This window comes from Zonotrichia albicollis, chromosome 5 (assembly GCF_047830755.1).
Source record: "Zonotrichia albicollis isolate bZonAlb1 chromosome 5, bZonAlb1.hap1, whole genome shotgun sequence".
Classification (NCBI taxonomy): domain Eukaryota; kingdom Metazoa; phylum Chordata; class Aves; order Passeriformes; family Passerellidae; genus Zonotrichia; species Zonotrichia albicollis.
The window spans coordinates 52577478-52597541 of record NC_133823.1 but is presented as its reverse complement, the minus strand read 5'-3'; the positions used below and the strand labels follow the sequence as shown (position 1 = coordinate 52597541).

Sequence of the window (20064 nt, the reverse complement as noted above, 5' to 3'; positions counted from 1 at the left end):
CTCAGTAACTATTTGCCTTTCTAATAGAGCCCAGAAGAACATATTTGACGTGCATGGCATTAATAAACAAACCTCCATCTCAAATAAATGACAGCTGCTTTCACACTTTGCTGTTGGGGGGGGGATATCTGTGTTGAGCAGCAGACTGGCCAGGGAAACATGGAGCATATGGGAGAACACTGGAGAGCTCACAGGCACAGGAGAGCCCCACTCTCCAGCACACAGACACTCCCCAGCTGACAGGATTAGATGCTCCTGGATTCAGGAGTGCCTTACAGTGTGTGCACAGCCTCCAGCCAGAGCTGCCTTGATCTCATTTGGGGCCATTAGGAGTGACTGTAATACAAACAAATGATGCACTGGAAAAGCACAAATGTGAGCTGTGACTACAGCTGGGGATGGGAGCAGAGCTGGCTCCAGAGCTGCTGCAGGGTACCTGGAGTGGCTGTGCTGGGTTTGCGCACTGGGATCACCCAGCTCCCCCCTGCTTCCAGGGCTGCTGGTGCCATGCTGCAGTCTGATGGCAGCTGATACCACACCGAGCTCTGTGCGGCCCCTGGAGTGCCAAAGGGAACTGCTGCAAAGCAGAGAGCGCAGCACAGAGACCCAGCACACACTGCCCTGGGCAGGAGCTCACCTGCAGCCTTCATCCCATGGAGAGGGACTGCTGGGGGATGCACAGGGGCACTTGTCCACATCCAGCCCTGGCAGGGAGCTCCTTGCTGCTCTCCAGCACCAGCACCTGCCCCTGGTTGCCTACAGAGATGTTTCCCATTCCTTCTGCACCCACTAAAGGCTGGGTGCAATCCTGCCTAGCAAGGCACAAGTTAACAACCTCACGAGCTAAAAAACAGGAGTCAGTGTGACAGCTTGATAAAATGTATCCCAGAAGCTGCAGAAAGCCTATTGATCAAGATTAGCGCCCATTTCAGAAATTGAATCAACAGCAGTAAATCAAATGTTTCATTCCTTCCAAATCACCATGTCTTGTCATTACAGCTCCTGCTGTAATGGTTATTTGCAACATGAAAAAGTCGAGGTTATTTCATAGCTCAGCACTAACACACACAATTTGTGATGCAGTCCATCTGTATATTTTCCCCCAGGGAAAATTGTGAAACAGGTTCATGAGGCTGGGGCACCCCTGCGCCCCAGGCTGCAGAGCTGTGGCTCCCAGGGGAAAGAGGAGCATCCCTCCTGGTGGCAGTGGGAACTGTCAGGGAAGCAGCTTTCATGCTGGCACAGTACCAGTGCACCAAATGCAGAGAGAGGTGTTTGTTAAGGGTCTTATTTTAGAAGGTTTTGCTTGCAGTAAAACTGCCTTTACAGTCCATTTGCTTTTAATTTCTTGAACTCTTGCATATTTTTAAAAGTCTGCTTTCTTCAGCTGGATTTACTGCAGTTATTTTTTAACATATGTAGATGACTACTTTTCATGCTGGCCCTATTTTCTGCAGTTTAATGGCTCAGTAAAAAACAGCATTATGTAAATGAGAAAGTGTCCATTCTCGTTCAAGGTCACAAACACAGATGGATTATAACCTTACCTGCTGCTTAAAGTAATAAAAGAGAGTGAAAACTAGATGTAAGCCTGCAATTTTTTCCTGTTCAGGAAAATACAATGTACAATAATGGAGTCTATGTGATAAACAGATTTTTTTTTTTTAAATCATGGAATATAAATTGTAGCTCAATGTAGTATTCCCAGACACTGCTCTGCACAGCAGTGTTATGACAAGGACTTGCACAAAACCCTTGCAGGAGAGGCTGGTCCAAGAAGCCAAAGCCCCTCATTCAAAACAGCCCATGCTACTTCATAGGTGTGTAAGCCAGAAAAGCTCTGTCTAATTTTCCACCTTTAATTCTCATTAGAAGGCAGGTTAACAGCTGTGCTGCACAAGGTCAGAGGTACCATCATCTCTGCCCTGCAGAGGTATTTTGGAATCAGAACACACCCCAGTGCACCCTGATGAGCACTGATAGCTGGAGCTGAGCTGCAGCCTGACTGCACCAGCTCAAAACCCCACAGCTACAGGCAGCATGATTACAAAAAATAAAGCACCCAAATAAAACAACACCACACCTCATCTCCTCCCAAACAAACCCCTCAAATCAACCAAACAAAAAAGCAGGGAAAGACCCCAATGGGTGCACCATGACTACCACTACCTGCATTTCCCCCTCTGCAGCCCAGCCAGTGCTCTGGAAGGAGAAACACCCACACCTGCAGGGCCAGGAATGCATGCACACAGCCCCAGTTAACCCTCCTAGGCTGCCCCATGTTTCCCTCTCAGCACAGGGCTGCTCTGCAGAGCACCTCGAGTATTCTCTGCTCCCTCTGCCTGATCTGCTCCAAGCAAGGTCCGGGCAATTCTTCAGGTATGTGTGTTTGGAGTGACACCACAAAATGCTACTGATCCCTCCTGCCTGCACTGACACTGGGCACAGTTGCTTATCAGTGATGTGATCTGAGGCACCTCCCTGCCAAACTTCAGCCCTCATGTGGGGTCACTGCAGCCCAGTCTTGCCCCTCCTTTTTCTTTACCAGAAATAACAAATATATTTTTACAGAAGGTAAAAAGTGAAAGGGAAAACTCCAGTGCAAGAGCAATCCTTACTTTTACTGACTTTTCACTCCCTCCCTAGACACGGTTCTGTTCTTTTTTTCTTTTTCTTCCCTCCAATTCTGATTTGCCTTTACCACATTTTCCAGATAGGTTTCCCTTTCCCCCTCTCCTCATTCTCCCCTCTTTTTTCATTTCCAGCAATCCTGCTCCACAGCTTTAAAATAAAAACCTGCCTTATCTGCTTCTCTCTTCCTTTCCCCACCCCTTTCAAGTCTTTGTTTTACTTCTGCAAGTCTCCTTGCTCATCCTTTCTGCTTATCCCCTACCCTCCAGTCTCGAAGACAACTTGCTTGGCTCTCCAGGTGTTTTGGCTTGCATCCCTGCCTTCTTTGGGCTGAAAGCTCAGGAAACAGTAAATCCCCAAGAACCAAAGCTCATTTGGGCAGGAGAGATAGTTCCCAAATTAGCAGAACATTAACTCTACACCTCCCACTCAGTTCAGGCTTCTTCACTCTATGCTGCATTGATCTGGTACCCAGCAATAATTCAGGTAGGGTTGTTTTTTCTAAAAATAAAATTTCAATCTGTAAAATTGCCTGAAATAAAGGATTTGAGAGAATAGAGTTCTTCCTGTTTGCACTGTAACAGTAATACACAAAAGGAGCAGATGTTTATCTATGGATAATGATTTTATTTCATATAACACCAACATTGTACCACTGGAGTTTAATTTAGGGCCAGAGTTTTAGGGTCTACAGAAGCAGCCTCTCAACTACTGATGGCTTCACCATCTTTAATTATTTTAATACTTTTAAGCATCTGAGTCTCAATATTTTGGTTTTGTTAGTGACTTTGTTAAATGAAATAATTCAGTATGGGATTTTCCCTGCTAAAAAGTTCTGCTTCTCTTGGGTGGTCAACAAATTCTCTACTTCATCAGCTTCAAAGGCATTTGAATAGGATTTTCACCATTTTACTAACCTGCAATGAAATATTCCATAATACTTTTTAGGCAATGAGATTTCATCAAACACGTCAGTCACTAAGAACTGGCATATCTCGGTATTTCTCAGATTTGTTATTCCCATACTTCAAGCCAACCTCTTAAATGTTATCCATGTTGCAACCATCCTTGCACTCAACAGCTTTCATCAAAATGGCTCCATTCAGCTGCATTCCTGGATGCCAGGGATTACCCTGAAGATTTGGGGTATCAACTGGAATTAAGGCTTGCTTTAAAACCAAACTGTTACTTGCTCCACATTGCTTTGTGTTGTTTTTCTTGTTTAGGGGTTGGGGGTTTTTTGTGGTTTTTTTGGTTGTTTTTTTTTTTTTTAATTTTTGATAATTTTTGGGCTATCTCTGGTCCAAATTAGTCTTCCCAGATGCAGAGAAAGTTTTATTCACTAGCATATTCCTACTGTCTGGAGAAATTCAGCTCGTTTCATAGCTCCCCTCTTTCACTGTTGCTCACGAGACCATGGAGGCCATGGGATGGTGTGACAGGACAGAGCAGGGCCCAGCAGGGCTTCAAGGACCCCCACACACCCTGCTTAAGGGTGATAGAAAAACAAAACCAGCCCAGCTGCCCTGCCCCTCAGTGCAGGTGTGGCAGCGGAACATCATTCCTTGGGGCAAGAGGCAGAGCTTGGACTTTGCAGCTGAGAAGGGAGGAGACTCAGAGAGCAGCTCCCACCAGAGCCTGCCCCACACTTGCAAATCTCAGCAAAGATGTCCCTCAGGCACCCAGCATGAAAAGAGACCTTTTCTTCGACCTGAAACTGTCCCCCAATTATATTTCGAGCCCCTAAATTTTCAGTATTTCACTGCCACATGTACCAGAGCAGAGCAGAACATCTGCAACCTCTTAGGATTATCATGTGAAGTCCACCAGATCTGGTTTCATGACAAGCTGACCCAATGAAGGAAGAGTTGATTCCAGAAAAACTCTTAAAGAACTTTTTTAATAGGAATAAGATGGAGGATTTATTATAGCAAAAGGAAAAGAGGAAGCACTGTTGCAAGCAATGAATTCCTGAAATACTGGGAAATTTTCCTGTGTGCTGTGCTGTAAAGTCACTGACTCCCCATCACAAAGAGGGAATTTATTTAAACCTGCTAGAAAAACTTGAGACACTTGACTTGGATTCAGGGTTGTGGCACCCCGGTACAGCTGGCTGGCATAAGACTGGGAATATGAACAAGGGATCCCCAAGTACTTCCAAGCTCTTATTTGACATGCCAAGCTTCGAGAACAAAATGATGTCTTCTAGCTCTCCAGCATGGAGTGTGCTGCCAGACAGGAATAGACTCTTAACATCTCATCCAATGGGATCTGCCAACTCCTGATTAGAGTGAAGGCTGATGGATATTCAGGGGGATGAATGACAGTTCAGTAGGAAAGGACTGACTGAACAGTTGTATGTGATTTCACTCATCTGCTTGCAGCATATCACTTATCATGATGGTGGTTAGAAGTCTCCCTGGCAGGGGTTCTATACACCCATTCATTTGAAATCTTCAAAAAAAAAGTAGTTAACTAAGGTATTCACTTGCTATTACAACGAACTGGGTTTTATTTTGGGTTTTTTTTCTGGCTTCTTTACCACACAAAAAGCTACAAAAGTGTTTATTTTTTAAGGTAAAACTGAAAGCTGTTGATAGTGGGAAGAAAACTGTGTCCTCCAGGTCATTATTGAAAGACTTGACTTTGGATGTGAATGGAAGAGCTAAATTAAACTGCTGTATAAGTAGAGCTCATGTATTCTACACAGTCATGTAATGGTGTATACACAATAAAGATAGCATGATTTTTGTGTAATATACTGAACTACAGATAATACATGCTCATCTGGATGAATTAGTGTGAGACCCCTGCTTGGCTCCCTCCCCTGACCACTGTTGCCAAAGTACACAGTGATTAATGTGCCCTTCAGCAGATGAGATCAGCTCTGTCTGATTGTATTAGTTCCTGCTCATTGGAGTAACTGAGCATCAATCACGTTCTAATCAGAGCTCACGTATGTTGATTATTTTTGTGAACAGCCTCGCCATCAGGTTCTATCACAGCAGAGATTAACTCCTTAGTAATGACAAAACTTAATACAAAGTATTTTCACCTAAATAATAAACACGCTTTCATTTTTAACTGAACAATCCAGTCACTATAAATTGTCATTATAGCTTTGAAGTCTCCAAAATATAAAACCAATACATTTAGAACTACAGTCATTACTGTTATGTAGATGGATTAATAATCTAAGTACTGCGGCATCTCTGTGGAGTGCAATTATCAATATGGAATTTTTACCTTTAGTAATAGTCCTTTTTTAAAAACTGCATAGGAAGAGACTCAAATTAAGTGACCTTACTGTTCAAATGAACTGTTTTTTAAGAGGTACCAGTACCTAAGTATTATTTACACTATGGTCCTCCAATAAAAAATGTCCTGGTAACATATAGAAATACTTATCATATTCATAAAGCAAGGAGCTCAGAGGAGTGAATCAAAAAATGAGCATCAATTCTCATACATCTGACTCCTAAAAAGAAATAACTAAATTAAAGAGAGCCCTTTTCTTTTGTCAAATGTTTCCAGTGCCTTTACTTGAGAGTTTCTTACAATCAAGAGCAGCACATTGTGCTTGGTGATGGGTTTGGTAATTGTGCATGACTAATAACGCCTCAGTGTCTGGGCAGTACAATAAATGAAGCCCTCACAATCTAATGTTCCCACTTAATAATTACTCCCTGCATTGATCTTTCTGATCTGTCAAGTAGGAATGAAAATATTACACTCACTTTAAACCCTGATATTGAACAAGAATTCCATTACTAGCAGGCAGCTATCCAGAGAGTGGTCTTACCACACTAATGAGGACAGCAGCACTTCATCTGCCCAGAGGAGAGAGACTCTAGGCCTGGGAGTAACTGGCTGCCCAACCTGTAAAATGCACTAGGAATTCCCATCAAGGATAAGCAAAATGGTTTGTAAATACCTGAAAAGTCCTAGATCTTTTTCAAAGTTTCCCAATATCTACATTATGTGAATGCACTGCTGTTCTGTGCCAGACTTAGGCAGGAATCAGCACTGTCTGTTTTCCAATAAATGCATTAGATTTTGTATTTTTAGTAGGGCCAAACTCAAGCCATGACCACACTGAGAAAATCCTCTGCTAAAACAACCATTCATGCATTGGTTTGGGAGTTTCAGAGAAAAGCCCCAAAACCTGGATCTTCCACTAAACTTTCTGTGAGTCATTCCCAGTCTTTGACCATACCAAAGCCACAACAGCTAGTCCCCAAGCTTCAGTGACAGCAATCTGGGAAGTATTTTGCTCAGTGTGGTCCATCTATGTAATTTTAAATGGCCAGCAGTTGGTATCACAAGGGACGCTCAGTGCTGAGTTAATTTTTGTCAAAAAACAAATCACTCTGGCATGCAAGCATTAGAGATAATGGAATATATATGTATTTTGATTTGCATAATGAATGATACAAGGGTAAAGTTTCATTTTTTAGCAAAGACAGAATCTTTCCATTGGGCAGGCAGAGGAACTGAGCAAAGGAAAGTAGTCCAAAGAGAAGGTGCCCCTTACCAGTATACAGCATAACACTGATCTGCATTTGTGGAGCACAGGACTAGAAGAGACTTTGTTCTGCACTTTCAAATTCAGACCTGTAATTTTAACCAAAGTAACGTATAACTGCTTTCACAAATTTCCTGAGCACCACCACCAGAACAGTTAGGTTTCTTGTATCTGCACCACTGAGGATGGGAAGGCAGCTTGTCACTGTTTGGACAGGTATGAACTACCTCTAATTTCCAGGTTATAACTACCTGTTGACTCTCAGCATCTGCCTGCTGTTGTGCCATTATCACTCACATTTATCTTAGCTAGATTCTCTTCCTCCCTATGTATATCTCCTTGGTATACTTACTACAAGCAAGTAAAATCTTGGCTTCTCTTTTGCTAAGCTGATGAAAACCAAAGTCCTGGCCTCTCTTCTTTAGAGCAGCTGTCCATCTGCTCGATTAGTTCATCCACCTTGGAGATGAGGGACAGGAAATGTGTAAATGCAGTTCAAAGGTCTTTGAATAAGAGCCCAACACAATGTCAGCACTACTCCTTTCTCTGCTGGATAGCCCATTCTTGCCCATTCATATTTGTCTTTCACAGATGTCTCAGACTGCCTGTTTCACAGCCCTTGCCCACTCCAGGGTGGGTAGGCCTGCTTCAATACAATGAGACAGACTGTTTTCCAAAAGGAGAGGCTGAGCTGAAGGAGCAGTTCTAGGCTCAGTGCCAAACTTCTGCCTCTTGGCTCCTAACTCTGCTGAACCAGAAGTCACTGTGTGTCACTCAATATTGGCTCCTGTGCTCTCTTTCACATGCATTTTGCAGACTGCTAATCCCTTCCAAAGTCACCTAGCATATGAATGTCCCTGGGAGTTATTTCCAACTGCTAAGATGAAGATTGTGCTCTTTTTTTAACTAAAATCCTCACCTTGCATTATACTCTTGGATTTTATCCATTTTTATTAACCCAGTCCTCTTGGCTGCTCAGCTATTCCTGTACCTTATTCCTACTCCACAAAGCACTGCCACCATTTTCCAGCATTTGGGCATTAGCCCACTCCATCCTTGCTCAAACTCTCTGACTTGCTCTAGCATTTCTCATTAAAATGTTCAACAAGATACAATGTCCAAGATAAAGAGAACCTCTCCATAGGGAAAGGGACTGCTCTGATGGAGGGAGGTGTCAGAAGTGTCACTGGGCAGCAGTTTGTAGAGAATCAGTGGGTGCCTGTGATGGTCCTTCCTCACACCCATTTCCAGTAAGGGAACTGAATTTCTGAGGTAGCTCATGTGCAAATACAGGATCATGTAAGTTTTCTTAGTGTGTTAGTGGGATTTTGTGAGTTGGCACCAGTCTTTTTAGCTTTTGCAGCCTATTTATGATTTGGATGAAGATGGATGTAATTTGGAGGGTTTTTTTCCCTTAAGGCATGAGCCAATGTTATTAAGGCATACATCATTTCTAAGGCAGAGACACAACTGCACAAACATCCAAATCTTCTATCTTCCCAAACACTGGAATGTGATTTTGCACATTGATGTGGAAAACAATCACCTGTAACTGCTTTTGGTTTGCTTCCCATCTTATGAGAGGTGTTTTGCCAAAGGAGGACAGTGATGGAGAGAAGGATGGATTGATTACCTGTCTGATCCATTCCATGCACATTCAAACTTGTCAAAGATGCAGTCGTTTTCATAGAGGGAACATAACTTGCTTCTAAGGTAATCATGGACCTGTTTTAAAGAAAATGACTGTTATTCTTGAAATCAAAGAAAATAAAAAACTCCACAACCAGCCTTTCACTTTTTGCATAATATCCCATGTTCTCTTTCAAAATATGCTGCATAGATTGGTAGCTCTGCAGAAGATGCTGCATTTAAGCTCCAAAGAAGCTAACTGTACTTTTCCACAGCCCAGTTAAGCAGGTGCTACAGAATTACTGTTGTGGGAAGGCACAAAACAGGCTTCCCTCAGCAGGCTGCAGACCACCCCTCTTCAACATATTTGTTTCCTGCTTGGGTGATTTTCTCAATGCTAGCCTAATTCTCAGAGACATTTAACCAGCTGATACCCTAGATGGGCTAATTAATGTGCAAGAAATCTAATTTAAATAGTAACAAAAATGCCATATTCCAAGATAAGTGGGTTCTCACTTATGGCAGAAATAACTTGGCTCTATTAAAAGAATCTTTATGGTATGACATTTATTTTTGTAAGGTATTTTAGAAGTCAAATACAGCACAAGGTTGCAGTTGCACAGGTTGCAAATAAGAACACTAATTTAGCCCAAGGATTTCTCCTATTTGGCTGAGACTTAAAAGCAACATTGCAAATTCTCACTTACTAACTATAAAAGTGAGAGTAGCCGGCAGATCTCTCTCCTCTAGGCCACACATCTCTGAATAAGGATTATCATAAAGAGATGCTTAATTTGATTTGTTTTTCTTTTGGATTATTTGGTTTATTTCATAAGGAAATAATAAGGTACAAAATCCCTGCCTAGATCAATTTACTAATGCACTTCCACTCCTGATATTTTCTTCAGCTGTTGTAGAAAGTGTAAAACAAAGATGTGTAGGTGACCTCCTGGAGAAATATACCGATCCAATGGCCCAGGGGTAATTTAGCTCTGTCATTCTGAAGTTACAGGTTCTTGCAAGTCCAGTTCCTGCTCATGGATGCCCAGCATCCTCCTCTGGCCTGAGGGCACAAACATTTCTTCTAGTAAAATAGCTTCTGCCAAGACCAGATGAGGGACAATGAACTTTCACTTAGATTTTCTTTAAACTTACCCCTTTTTGATAGTCAAATTGTACAGTATCCAAATATTTCTAATGTAAGATTACTAAGGATTATAAATTTCAGTTATGGATCAATTTTCATTAATAAATGAACACTGAACTTCTCATTAACAGATAATGTCTTATACAGGAATTAATTGGCAAATGGCAGATAGAACATTCCACAATTAAATGCACCATTCACAGTGAGCAATAGGTCAGAACACCTACTATTGATGCAGTCTCCTACACTCTCTAATTAAATCCTTTCCCTTTCTCTTTACTTAAAACCTTTTTGTGTTAGCAGTGTAATTTGTTACAGAACTGGAATTCTTTCCTTTGTCATGTTTGTGAGCTCCCAATATTTGGAAGAAATAGAAAGGTTGGGTAAGACAGAAGGAAGTCGATCACAATTTCCTCCCTGACTGTCATTTCTAGGTTTTTCTCTTGTTACCATTTCCAGCAGCCATCTGTCATGACCACTGTCATGTACACACCCTTTGCAAAGTGTGTCCAAGTCCACAGCTTGGAGCTGTGCCATTCTATCAGCTTTGTCAAAAAGGATTTTGTAATTCCTCTCTCAGATGTCTTACCTTGTCAAGACTGTCAGACTCAACCTACTGTCCTGAACAACCACCTTGTTCTTTGTGTGGACCTTTTGAGTTCCACATTTGAGCACATTCAGACCCTCAGAGAGACTGGGAAAAACTAATTGTAAGGAGCACTTAATTTTCACTGTTTGCATATTCATCTGCTTCTGCCACCTGAGGGGAAGATCAGATTTGCCTTGTCTGTTACACCTTGTTCTTACCACATATCAATAATACTTGAAAGCAAACCAAACTCATTCCTCACTAATTACCAAGGACCTTTTCTTCACTGCAACATCTGACCCTCATGGAATTGTCCAGCAATTCTATGCTCTGGACTAACCGAGCAACACAGCTACACAGGGACCTGTTGTATTGGGACTGAATACAACAACCAGGAATTCCACTGGCAGGTGACACACTGGTCCAAATCCCTGTGCTACAGACCCTGCCTAAAGTGGATCAAGCTATTTCCAGCTATGAATGTGCTCACCTTGCTGCTCCCAAGGTTTCTGCTGGGGTAATTCACCGGGCAGCATCAGGAGAGTAACCTGTCAGGCAGGGCTGCCTTGCAACAACACTCGAGCTCTGGCCATTCCACTGCACTGCTCTCTTAGTGCTGTCCACTGACCATACCCTGCCCTTTTTGCTTTTGTGTGAAACAGGAGAAAATCATGTTGAAACACTGTCAGCAGATAATGTGTTCAGCAGGGCTGCAGCAGCTGCTCTACGCAATAGCATTGTTTGAGCCACAGCACTGATATGAAAAAGAACCTGTATGAGGAATTAATTCTTGTGTGTCAGGTTTTTAATATTAAAACTGGAAGCTAATAATGAAGCAGTACAGTTATGGACTCTGCTCTTTATTACAACTCTGTGTGAAATCTCCTATTGTGACCCTCACTATTGCAGCTAGGCAATATCCTACCATGCAGTGGATGAAATGAGAAAATCAATCTTTTAATGAACACCTTTTAATCTTTTTATGAGGTATTGTCATCATAGTTATGTGGATACATAACTGAAAACGTTAGGTTTATTTGCTGCCTTACAGTGATCTACCCCAAAAAAACCTTTTGAGAAATTGCCAAGTTTGTATATGACATTTAGGTTTGTGAAAGAGAGAGATATCTCTAAGACAAATTATTTAAGAGAGTAATTTAAACCACTTTTTCTTAGGAAAGAATTCTCTCCTCTCTGCAGCTTAAAAACATGAAAGGTTCTCGGAAGATTTGGATCACATGAATCCTATGGAATCCTGTGCTATTGGCTTCCAAGGTCTCTAGTTCCAGATTCTCCTTCAGTCTAGTGCAATGCCCAGCAACACATCAGTATATTCTTTACAAGGATAAATATTTGAAAGTGAAAGGCAATCAAATATTTAAGAAGACTGTTATATTTTTCTGTATTTTTTAATATTATATCAGGTCTTTTATTGTTGTGGGTCTTGTTTTTTTTTTCTATAAACTTCTGACTGCAATTATCAGTACTCATTTTTCCCCATCTCAGCATGAAGAAATAGAACTTTTTAATTGGTCCTCCTGTTGGGTGCCAGACTGATTTAAAAGTGACCAGCTTGTTTCACAGCTGCCTGCATGAGGAAATAAAAGCAGGTGTCAAAATCAAGACAAACAGGTTGGCTTGACCAGCTATTCCTCCCTAGAGACAGGGCTGACTACTAAATTAGCATAGGTATAAAGTAATATATTACCTAAGCTCCCCAAAACTGGGATTCTATTCTATTCTATAAAACATAGTCACACCATTACCCTCCCACTCCACTTTCACAGCATATCAACATTTCTAACACATTCAGCATTTAAAGCCATTTTAAGAGAAAACCCAGTTCTGTAGACTTAAAGGTAAACAGGCTCAGACTTTCCAATATTAACACATTGAGCAGTGAACATTATCCACCAAAATGTTATGGATGCATTGAAAAACACTGGGGCCCACTCTGTCTACTAAATGACAGCTAAAAAATAGTGGAAAATTTTGCTTGTTTTGACAAGAAATGCTACCAAATTTTCATCATATTTTTTTAAAACCAATCTTAATTATAATTACTGTGAATTACTGTATGCCACCTGCTATTGTTTAGACACAGAAAACAAGGGACCTATTCAGCACTGTCACAGGATTGTCTCTCAGTAAGCAGCACAAGCTGGATGAATGGCATTTTTCCTACTTTGCATACACTTTTTTAGGTAACTTAACAGGTTTTTTTCTTACTGCATTTTCATAACAAGCAGTTTCTGTGTCACAGACATATTTTCCTTCTTCAAGCCAGAGTCAAAAAATGTAAGCTCAGCCCTCTATTGCCAAACATAACAGATGTCAGAGTACAAACTTAGCTCTGGCTGGAGCCACTGGCATTTTGTCTGGATAATATCTCAATGAATTCAGGCAAGCAGATGTGTCTGTCTGGCATTTGTGAGCTGCTGTGTCAGTGGTGATGCCAGGGTTTAACAGGGAGCACTTCTAGAGCTGGGCACAGGGGAGAATCACACAGATCAAGTTGTAAAAAGTAATTCTGAAATGCCAAAGGTGTAAACTTTCAGTAGTCCCACCAGGAGCAGAGTGCTAAGCAACACATAAAATCTCTTCCTCGGTTCCTTTTAAATGTTAGTCGTGAAATATATCATTTGAAAGCAGGTGCCAAAGTGAAGAGATGATTTCTCTTGTTAGAATAATAATTTCTTTCAAGAGCCCAATCCACAGGGAGTGCTACCTTGACTCCCCAGGCTTTACACTTCCTTACTAATGCTGCAATTGCCCTTTTCCTGCTATAAGAATGCCACTGTGAGGGTTTTAACCACCTTGATTAATTCTCTTAGCTTGCTGCTTCTTAGATAAGGTTATGAGAAGTTTACAGAAACATTCACTTTTTGAACACTGAGATCCTTTTATAATGTTGCATTTTAAGAGTAGGAGATTCCTACCTGGTACGTTTCTACAGGCTTTGTTTCCATGTTCAGATCCCAAACCTTGACAGTGAGGTAATCTCTTGTAAGCATGTATCTACCACTGTGACTGAATTTGACATCTGACACTGAAGAGATAATTTCTGAAAAAAATGATCTGTTACTGGGGTCTTCTGGTTCTTCATAAACTGTTCAAAGAAAAAGAAGCAAGAGACAAAAATCAGAATTGTAGAAAAAATGTTCTGTTTTAAAATCTGAAGTGTGCATTTCTGGTGAAACATGTAATTCAATCTACCAAGGAACATGATATAGAATTAATTGTATATCCAGCACTTAATTTATTCTTTTAACTTTATATAAAAATGCAAACTGTAAGCTTTAAACATTACAATAATCAATTTTACAGCTATGGACTCAAAGAATGACTTTGGGAGATTATGCAAATACACTGGTTAGTTGATTGCAGATACCTACAGCAAGGCATTTCATGCCTTCATTCTTTCTGGGGTCTGCATACCCCATTTCCCAACATAACCAAAATCCAGGTGTCCCTGTCACATGAGAGGTGTGTACATGGGGTGTCACACGTGCTGGCATCCCTGGGAGGGGTGGTTACTCAAAGCCTGCCCTGCTTGCCAGAACCAGCTGCCCTGGCTGCACTGGTCATGAATGAAGGCATCCAAGACTAAGGACAAGAATTTTAAAAATCAACTGCAAATTGCAATCACCTCTTCCTGAGAGGTGAGCATAAAATAGCCAGGGGTTCACCATAGTTGGTGTGCAATTGCTGACAGTTCTGGAAAGCACTGAACTCCCTGAATGTGATGGTCAGCAGTTCCGTGAGATCTGACAAGGCAGCAGTTATGAAATATTGCTTACACAATGTTCAGTCATAAAAATCCAGATCCTGTAGCTGTGAGATTGGTCATCCTTGTTCAGCTGTGCATAATAATGACAGTGGATGACTCTACCCCTACCTCAGGGGTGCTAGAGCAATTGTCTTTCTGCAGGTATCTGGCCCTGTGATCCAACTGACCTCTGTGGTGAACTTCAGTAGAAAGTTGGGCTTTCAGGGTCTTTTAACTCTCACAAAATCACAGGGTTTTGGGGCCTATGCCTAGAATATTCTTTGAAAATTGGCAGTTTAGTGAACTTTATTTTTAAGTTTCAAAAGCAGGTGAAGAAAAGCCATGTGATGAAACAGGAAAGCATGCTGAAAGCAGAAAAACTTTTTACTGTCATTCAAAATGAAGTTTTTTGTACAGTCCACTGGAACATTTCTCTCTCAATTATTTTATCCACGACTATGATGATTCAGACTGTTGGAAGCAACAACAAGGTTAGTTTCCATTAGGTGAAATAATGTTCTGCTGAAAGTTAAGGGTGAGTACGTGGGTGAAGTATGTGGGGTAATGCAAAAAATTATGGGCAATTTTCTTTGGGGGTGGGCAGTGGAATGCAGCCAGGCGGGCACATGACAATAAGGTCTATATTTAAACCTGCACCACACATCTGAATGGCAATGAACTAGTTCAAAAAGAGTAAAAAACTTTTCAGATAGACTGTAAATTAACAACTTTAAATAGCTCTTTAAAATTTTGCCTAGACATTCTGCAAAGCAGGTATTTTGTAATTATCCTGTCAGATTTTCAAGAGAAGTCTGATGAGCACAATGCAATTATCATTTCTCATACCTCTTCCCTTTAATCTGTCCAAACTACAGACTTGGCTGGCAGGAATTTCATCCTCCTAATTATGATGGGAAGCTGCTATTAAAACCAGGAAAGAAAAAACCAAAACCCACTCTAACTGAACTACACCTTCATTTATAGCTTAGATATATTTTCTTGGCTCTATGTGGCTCATCCAACTCCCAGTGATTAGAACAGGAGAGATATTTGTACCTGAATGTTCTGGATTTTGTTAATTAATGAGATTAAACAATTTCATTTGTTATCTGCCCCATTTATTGCTTTTCTATGCTTACTGTATAAAGTATTAGAAAGACTTATATTAATTAACTATGGAACTAACAGAGGCATGAAAGTCTCATATCACTACAGAAAGACAGACAGCGGCAGAAATTTTAGTAGCAGCAATTCTTTGGAGATAGTTCCTCTAGTCAGCATAACCAACACAGGAAAATTGCTACAGGAAATTGAGGAGCAGCTCCCAGTGAAAAGAAGAGAAAACTCAGCAACCAGCAGCATCTGCCTGAGCAATCAGAACAAGGCATCAGCCTCAGGAAAGAAGGTGAGAGAGTGTTCTTGGGGCTGGGCTATTTCTGGTTTAGCATCAACATAAGGTTATGCACATACTGCAGAAAAGCACGACCTTCCTTCAGTTTGCCCAATACAAGTGGAGTAATTGGAGACAGAGCAGCAGTGAAGTGATAGCCTTGTGACTCAGACTTCAGTTCAGGCAAGCAATTCAAATTCAGCCCTGACCTCCCCAAGCTGATGGAAAAAGCCACAGGTCTAGCCCATGGCCTCCAAAACACATTTTCTGTTTATTACTGTTCAGACTTATCTTTTGGAGGCAGCAATCAGCACCTGAAACATGATATTTCAAAGCTAGCTTACTTCTCTGTATCTAACTCTTGTTAGATCTGAACTTTACTGACATTTGATTACAGATTCTATCATATTCTTTAATTCATTTCATCATTAATTTAGTAATAACAAACATTTGCCATACAAAAGGGGTATTTAACTTTCATTGCTCTTGTTCTTGATAATGGTCACAGTGCTAATTACATTAAAGACACAAAGTTATCTGTCTAACTACCTAATGAACACAGGAATCACAAATGACGTGAGTGCTGAGTTCTCACATGACACTTGCTCAGACTTAAATGTGACAGGACTCTGGCACAGAGAAATATCATGGAATTACAGAGGAAAGCAGAGAATATCTCTGAGTACAGCCAGTGTTTCAAGAGGAGCCTGCCAGGAAGACACTGTTCCTGCCCCTTATGCCACCAGCAGTCACATGGATAAACTGGGAAGGCTGCTCAGGGAAATAAAAATGCTCAATTCCTTTCTGCACAGCTCACAAGTTAAAAACCACAGTAGCATCTTGTAGAAGTCCAGATTCTGCAGAGAAGGGTGGGTTCAAAGAAGGATACTTGCCAGAGTGCTGTTTTCCTGAATCCTGAAGAAAATCTGTAGCATAAAAATATGCTGCTTCTTTCTTAAAAGGAAATACCATCTGCTGAAAAACAAACTCTTATCTCTCATGAAAAATATTCTTGTTTCCTTGTGGATTTCTCTGATCTAATGCAGAAAGGAGACTTTCCTTTTCCAGTGGATAGGAAAGGCATCTCTAATGTGGAGATATCTAAAGTTAAATAAATAAAATGGCCAGGAACAGCAAGAGTAGCTGGAAAAGTCCATTCCCCAGCTTCCCTCCCAGACACTGGCCAGGAAAAAAAAAGAAAGCAGGAGCCTCAGGCAGTAACCAAAAGAAGTGTGGTGCACTAACACCTTGTGGCTCTCATCTGCACTCTGGGGGTCACAGGCGCTGCCACCTCAACTTCCCATTAATACGGGCCTGATTCTGATAGTAAAAGGTTTTAAAATCATAAAATTTGGGAATTAGAAAGAAGCTACTTAGTGGGGCCCTGGAAAAATGTTAAAAATAGACTCTGAAAATGTTAGGCTTTGTGTTTGCCAGATCATGTGAAATTGCACCTGCCTAAGCAGTATATGATAAATTATATAATTGTTAGATATGATGATTGTTTAGTAATTAAATATAATTATTGTTTAATTGTAAGAAGAATCATGAGAAACTATGTTAGAAGTTTGAGGGGGACCACGAGGAGCCCATGCTTGGCTAAAATCTATATACAATAGATCAATATAAGTTTAATAATTAACATGAAAGTTATGTAACGATAGAATATAAAAACATGATCATCGTGAACCCATGTTGGAGTCAGATTTGGGTTTGTACCCCTGACACCCAGAGCTCTTCAATAAAAGCACCTGCATATAATCATTCTCGTGATTATGTGTTCCTGAACGCTAACAATTCCACACACCTGAATCTGCTATTTATTGGAAAGATACATCCAATAAAGAAAACCAAAATCTAACCCAAAGTAATTTTCAAGTTCGATTCTAAACAAGCAGCTGGGCAGAGCTTTAATCGTTGCAGGGTGTAAATTCTGGCATATGTGAACTTTAAGAAATATTAAAAATAATGCTAAAATTGTCTTATATGGTGGGTGCAATGTCACAATCTGATATAGTACAGAAAATTCTGTATTCCTCCTGAAATCATCACAAGAAGGAAAACTTGAAAATGAACAGAAATCTGCTCCACCAATTTTGTAAGAAATTCCATCAGTCATAGGATAAAAGTATAACCAGCTTTAAAAGCTCATTCTCTCTAGGAGAAAAAAATCCCACTGCTTTCCTTCTACTTACAAACAAATAATAACTTATTAAGGCTTTTTTTTTTTTTTAACAGGATACTGTTTATAGTTTGTATCCTGTTCTGGAAATTTCTGATTTTATAGTACTTGTTGTTACTTGGTGGAACATGACAGGAAAAACATTTTTTTTAATTTTTATTATATAAGCAAGTAAACATTCTGCAGCTAGACTAAATTAATAATTATTACAGATAAACCCCTGGGTTATACTGGTACACAAACAACAGGTGAATTTCAACTGCACCTGGAAATACCAGTGGTGGATCAGGTAATCCCTCACTGGGCTTTAATTTCATAAACACACAAAATGGGCTCAGTCTCAGGCCAAATAATTTATCATTTGAACTAAATCCCTATTTAATTCCAGATCCCAAATGAAAATGGCTGCAATCCCTGATTAGAATGTATTGGAAAACAGTAGTTTGAAATGTATGGGATTTCACTGGTCATGACAGACTAGCTACAGGACGAAAAGAAGCGAGAACCAATATGTTTTCCTAATGGATGATAAATAAAAAAATTTAACCAAAATGACAAATTATTTAACCATACTTTATTATTTTAAATGTCAAATTAGCATTATTCCCAGGTCAGCTGTGATTGGCTCTATCACATATTTCATCATAAAAAACCTGAACTAAATTTCATTTGAGCTTCTATGAAAATACAAATATTCTTTCTTTTTTTAAGTACATGACAGTTGTTACTAATGTTCAACACAGAAAGCATTTTTTTTGGTGCTGTTTAATTCAACAAATGCCACATCTTGAGCTAAGCATAGTTCTGGGCTTATCTCTGATATGGTACAGATCTCAAGACATAAAAAAGGGCAATAAAAGTGACCAGAAGTACCAAATGACTTCCATGCCAGGAAGGGCTAAACAGACTGGGGTCTCTCAGCCTAGGAAAGACTAAAGGGTGGTAATTAAGAGTGACATGGAAAGGATGAACAGGGAATGACAGTTCACTTTGTACTCTGTCTCTTCCAATCCACAAGTCAGGGTCACCATGAAAACAGGTAAGCCCAGAGAAGATGGTTTTTCATTCTACACCTAATTAAGCTACTAAAGACTTTTCTGAAAGATATTGTGAATGGTAAAAAGTACACACAGGTTCAAGAGTAACTGCACAACTTCAAGGAAAGAAAAAACCCCAAACATCCATTTTAGTATTGCTGAATGCAGTAACTTCATTTCCACTAAGGTCCCTGAACCTCAAGTTTCCAGCGTCAAATTGCAGAGAATAAAGATTATACTTGGTCTGCTCTTACATTTTCTGATGATGTTGCTACTTAAAATCTATTTTAGAATTTAATGCAAAAGAGTAGTTGAGTTCATTCTAAGTGAATCAAGCCCAATTGCAAGCTCCCATTGAAATTCATGGTCTCTTTATACCTTTCAGCTTCATTATTCATTATAATAATTTGATTTATCAGTATTATTTACTCTATCTTTCACTATCTCTGAATGTTTTATTGTTTTGCATTAAGCCAATCTACTCATACATTCATCTCCCTTGGAAATTCTTTTTCAATAATAGAATATTCTGCTAATGTTGACAACCTTGCCTTCTTGGTCTACACTGATTGATATGGTTATACAGGAGAGGGAGTTTTTGAATCTGCTTTCATAAGCAATCTAAAACACAATTATTTTTTGTGAGACACATTTGTTTAACATTTTACATTACCACAGCCTGTAGCTGTTTATCCTGCTTTTAACTAAAAAGAAGTATTGTTTTATATTTCAATTTTCTACTCACTTTTATGTAATTCAGAGGGCACCTCGTTGTGCCCTGGTCACTTACACATCTCATTTTCCTCCTTTTACTCAAAGCAAATTTCTGACCCTACCTCCACACCACGAGTCTGAAATTTCACCTCCCATCCAGCATTCCTTTATCCAATGACCCAGTATTAAAGCCAGGCTTCTCATCAATACCTCTGGAGAGCATGGCTTTTAAAAGTGGAGCCTCAAATCAATATTTAAGAATCTGTTTTACCATCTGCACTGAGTTGCTGCAGCTTGTCACAAACCACAAGGGAGGGTGCATTAGTGCTGAAAGGCAAAGCCAGATCAATAGCTAAAGATCAGTGGGTGGGAGCTTCACTACAGAGTTGCTCAGATTGATATAACTTTGCCACTGAGTTTGTTAATAAAGAGAAATTGTGCTAAAGAGTGA

The 20064-nt window shown here is 40.2% G+C and overlaps 1 protein-coding gene across 10 annotated transcripts in view; it reads right to left on the bottom strand.

Annotated features, from left to right (window-relative positions):
* PPP2R2C (protein phosphatase 2 regulatory subunit Bgamma) overlaps window positions 1-20064 on the bottom strand; it is a 189412-nt gene that overhangs the window by 3900 nt on the left and 165448 nt on the right. For all 10 annotated transcript variants that reach the window (XM_014266103.3, XM_074541723.1, XM_026792621.2 and 7 more), the window contains 2 exons: window positions 13461-13630; window positions 8790-8881 (listed from right to left, as the gene is read on the bottom strand). In XM_014266103.3, coding sequence (XP_014121578.1) covers window positions 8790-8881; window positions 13461-13630 — 262 coding nt within the window. The remainder of the gene's footprint in view (window positions 1-8789; window positions 8882-13460; window positions 13631-20064) is intronic.